Below are 4810 nucleotides of genomic sequence, written 5' to 3' on the forward strand. Positions count from 1 at the left end.
GTATTCTATAAATGTCAGTACAGTGGAAATTCAGTACTGGGTCAATGGGGGAGGACTTATCAAGTGACTCAGACACAAGCCTGCTCGACTTTGCAGAGTCAGGTGAATAAATTGTAGAGCAAATTGCCGGGGGTAGAGGACGTATTTATAGGTTTCTCGGCTCCTTCTGTTGCGCAAGTGCTCTGCTTGGTAGACCGCGTTGAGGGACAACTCTCTTAATTGAGGCCTGTTGAAACCCATTTCTTCTTTTACCGCAATTATTTGCAGCGACATTTTTGGTGCCTTTAGATGCTCAGCGAGGGAGACGAGCAAGAGCCGTGTTGAAGAACAGGATGGTACGTCCCAGGAGATAGAAAGAAAAACAACCAGAATAGTACTTTTCCAGAGATGGAAATACTTAGCTTGTCATTGTGATACGTGAGAGTGTATTGACCAGTTTGAGAGTTGCTTTTTTATAGCCAATCCTCACTTGCGACAGATTCCTCTCTGCCTAGTCCCTCTCGTTCAAGTAACTCTATATTTGTTTCAAGTTTTAGCCACAATGACAACCCTCTCAATGACGATTGATGTTCTGGAGTGCTTTGAAGGGAATGCGAAAACTCCCACCCCCTCTACTTCTACCGATTTATCCCGTCCCTCAACGAATACCAGAACATGGCGCGATCAAATGTTATGTGGTTAGGTTAAGGAACCAATAATTCATCAGACCAGCAAACTGGGAACAAGAAAGCATTTCAAGACCCAACCAGCATCATACAAAATTCCTGCAATGAACAAACGCATACCGATATGATGAGATGAAAAACTGAAGCATCACAGGCCAGCTGAAACCCCACATGAAATTAGCCAACACAAGCCGTAAAATCAAAAGGACTTGTCAATAAAGAAAACATCATTATCACAATCCCCTCATCTTACTTACTTTTTTCCCCTAATCCTAGACTATCGAACAACTTGTCAAGTCCCAATCCACCAAGAAGGCCATTCAACAAACCACCCAGCCCGAGACCACCGAGCAGTTTTCCGACCAAACCCAGAACACCACTCAGCAGCAAGCCCACGTTGACATTGGAGTAAATGAGCGTTCAGGAGTTTCATCGGATTATGTTGGCAATATTATATAGTGCTGTTGGCCATGATTGTAATTGGAATTTTAGTGATTTTTCGAGTGTTAATCTATGTAACTGGATTGCCGTTCACTGGCCCCATGCTATACTTGAAGCCCGGAGGAAAAAAAAGCTCAACGCATACAAAATGACAGCATCTCTTTTCCGCACATCAAATAGATGTTCATCGACGGACTTGAAATAAATGTCGATTATAAGTGGGGCTTAGTTGCACTACTGTTGAGAGGTTTGAACATCAGAGCCTTTTGTACTAGGTAGCTCACCGTCTCAACGGCGCACGTAAGGCAACACCGAATCCGGGTTCAAAAGAGCGGGCACATTTGCATGAAAACAAATGCCGAACTTCATTTTCAAAGAAGGTCTAATCTGTAGGGCACCATGTAGAGCTAGTTCATCTTTGGTCGTGATAACCATCGCTAGTTAGTTGAGGAGGATGAAATGCCGGCGAGCTTGCAGTAAAATGAGTGTCGACTACATATCCTCTTTGCACCACGTGGTCTTTCTATCGGCGCTGGATCATCGGCAAAGAAGTGTATGTGACCAAGTCAAAGCAAAAGTACATTAAGGTCCCTCCTTTCTGCTTCTGCGTTGTTTGGTCTTGCTCGAGTTTTCTTGTTCGGTATTCTGCTACAGTATGAGTTTCACTACTTTTACATAGGCTCGCTTCGAACCCTATTGAAAAATATGCTAGCCTAGGCTGGGGTTAGCTCCAGATATGGCATCCATGGAGAGAGGGGTTGTGTTGATATTAGGATGCGGTCACGTGACACATAGTACCGTAACTCATCCGAATTATAAACGCGATCCAAGTCGATGCCCCTAACCGGCCCCAAGCCGAGTTTTCTATCACAAGCAATTTACTGCTGATGACCACATTGCAGCCGCACGACATGTGACATCCTCGTTCGCCTAGCGACAAAGTGATTCAAACCAAATAATTGTGGAGTTCCCGGTAAAGACGACCTTTGTCTCCTTCCGGCGACTACAGAAGCTAACCCCGGCTTCGTTGCTCTGCCACAGCTTTCGAGATTTTCACTCCTTCAAACAACATATCCTCAAGTCAAAACAACCATACCGTATATCGCGAGCAAAATGAGCTTGGTGACGTCCTTTTCCGACTACATAGTTTTCACCTTCGTGTTTGGAATATGGCCTCCCACCGACTTCCGATCTGCCGATACTATTGCCTACGATGTTGTGTCCAAAATTCTCCTTGCAGATACACCGAGGGAGCTCCGCAAACAATTGCAGGAGGAACTAAGGGCTGTTGATTACAGCAAGGCTATGGCACAAGCTACCATGCACTACCTGCAAGATGCCATCAAGGCCCGTACACAGATGTCCCGCGCGGCCGCCAATGCGCTGACAAAAGCGAAAGATGCCGCTGCCAACATTTTAGGAGAACATCCTGTATATGTCACACTGCTTACATTGGGTGTGCTGGCAGTATTGGCTCCATGTGTACTGGAAGCCCTCGGGTTTGGCGGGTTGGGCCCGATGAAAGGATCGTTTGCGGCTGTCTGGCATCGAACTTATGCTGCACATGTACCCAAGGGAACATTGTCAGTTTACTTGCATAGGATGAGAATGGCGGGTAAGATGACCTGACCCCTCATCTCTTGAAACTTCATTGTAGATAAAGTATTTAGTGCGACATCGCTGCGACTAGCCTTCAAGTGAATATTTCCACAAAAGAAAGACTATGGCCCATAAAGAGACTACATCAATCGGCAGGTCCGGTGGAATTTAAAAATCAAACTAACTCGACCACGAATTGTTGCCCGAGTGACCGAGTCCTATCTTGAAACATCCTAATCCATTTGCGGCGAATGTATCCATTTTCGGTAGATTTAGTAAACGATGCAAACACACGTGTGGAGCCAGCTGCGAGAGCTTCCACCATCATAATCGAAGATCATTCTTCTTCTTCGCGGCCGCGAGCATCTGCTATCTGTGACAACTTTGTATTTTGATATTTGTCAACGCAGCGAATGCCTGAACATTCCATGTTGCTTATATTGTCTCCCCCGCAATCTCCTCGTACCCATTGGTCCCCACCTCCCCGTCGCTATCTTGCCTTCGCCATCCTCTTCGATAGCTTGGTCTTTTTTTAAGCACCATTAGAGATCTTCACGACAAGTTGATTTGCCAACATTCATCTATTAAGACGCTAGGAGGCTATGCAGAGTATCGGTGTGAATTTTCCGCGAATGGTTGTTTACCACTTCTCCCATTTCGCAACGGCCTCGGTCCCTAGAAAGCTTTGACGCGCTTGACAATACACCGAAATAGTTACTGAGCACTCCATGAGTCTGGATCGATGTCTGCCTGCAACCCAGGATCTAGCAAAAGAAACAACCCATGCGATAACACACCAACAAATGAGATTTCGGTCTCCTTGGCGGACTTACAATTGAACCGACTGTTGCAGCCGATGCAATCGCACTCCGAAAATCTCGGATTCAAGCTACTGCCCGCATCTTATGAGTTGATTGAGACAGCTGACTTGGTGGTATTGATTACAAGCATGGTCATGGAATTGATCAGTGTCAATGACAAGATACCAATCCTCCCAAACCAGCTGACTCGGTTTCACTCGCGATCTTCGCCACAGATCACTGTGCATGATTACCTCCGTCGATTGACCGCACACGCTCATCTATCGCCTCCAATCCTCCTCAGCATGGTCTTTTATATTGACCTACTATGTGCTGCATACCCTGCATTTATCATTTCCAGCTTGACAATTCACCGTTTCCTGATTGTCAGTGCAACAGTTGCCAGTAAAGGCATCAGTGATTCTTTTTGGACCAACAAGACATACGCTCGGATTGGGGGTATCAGCTCCGCAGAACTCGCCGTGCTAGAACTTGAATTCTTATTTCGAGTGAAATGGCGAATTATCCCCAAACCAGAGGTGCTAGGCGACTACTATCGGTTCCTGGTTGAGCGCTGTGACGGCTTTGGGGTTGAAATTCCCTGCTGCGACAGCGGCTAACCTTCCCATAAGTTTAATTTCCCCCTTGGATCGAATGCAGTCTCGCTTTTTGGTCTTCGGGAATACGATTCATTCCATCGTGAATAAGCCAAGAACCGCATCTGAATAATATAGTAACCGGGTCGTCGAACTGCGGCCACCTGGCGGTGTCCGGGTTCCCGGGCCTAATTACAAATTTTTCATTTCCACATTCTTCAACAATTCACTACACCTCCAATTCTTTACATTATGGATTCAGATTCAGAAGATCGCATCACCAATGCCTTATTAGCATACCATGCTAGTAGCAAAAAAAACGTTTCAGCCCTCGCTAAGCAATTCAACATTTCGCACGGCGTCTTAAGAGGCCGCATCAACGGTCGCCAGCCTCGAAACAAGCGCACCGCGCCCAATAAAGCACTACACACAGAGCAAGAAAAGGCCCTAATTTTATAGATCGATACCTTAGATCAGGCCTATTCTCCACCATCTGCAGCCCAGATTCAGTGTGCTGCACTACAAATTGTTAGACGTCACGACCCCGCCCGCACGCTCGGAAAAAACTGGGCTTACGATTTTATTGCTCGTCTACCACCACGCTTTGAGCATCTTACCCAAAAACCAATGGAGAAAGCACGGTTTCAGGCCGCAGATCCTGGCTATATTGTCACTTGGTACGATCGTCTACAAATTACGCTCAAAAACT

General features: G+C 46.2%; 2 protein-coding genes across 2 annotated transcripts; both read left to right on the plus strand.

The window, feature by feature from the left end:
* Positions 1 to 2219: 2219 nt before the first annotated feature.
* On the plus strand, positions 2220 to 2735 carry N7471_013564 (uncharacterized protein; the record flags this gene model as incomplete). Its single annotated transcript, XM_057286283.1, has 1 exon — positions 2220 to 2735. One exon carries the CDS (start codon positions 2220 to 2222, stop codon positions 2733 to 2735), a length of 516 nt encoding a protein of 171 aa, XP_057129608.1.
* A 712-nt stretch (positions 2736 to 3447) lies between these two features.
* On the plus strand, positions 3448 to 4125 carry N7471_013565 (cyclin family protein; the record flags this gene model as incomplete). Its single annotated transcript, XM_057286284.1, has 1 exon — positions 3448 to 4125. The coding sequence occupies one exon, from the start codon at positions 3448 to 3450 to the stop codon at positions 4123 to 4125; it is 678 nt and encodes a 225-aa protein (XP_057129609.1).
* Positions 4126 to 4810: the final 685 nt, after the last annotated feature.

Source organism: Penicillium samsonianum (assembly GCF_028829775.1).
Source record: "Penicillium samsonianum strain IBT 33392 chromosome Unknown utg000009l_segment0_segment0, whole genome shotgun sequence".
Classification (NCBI taxonomy): Eukaryota; Fungi; Ascomycota; class Eurotiomycetes; order Eurotiales; family Aspergillaceae; genus Penicillium; species Penicillium samsonianum.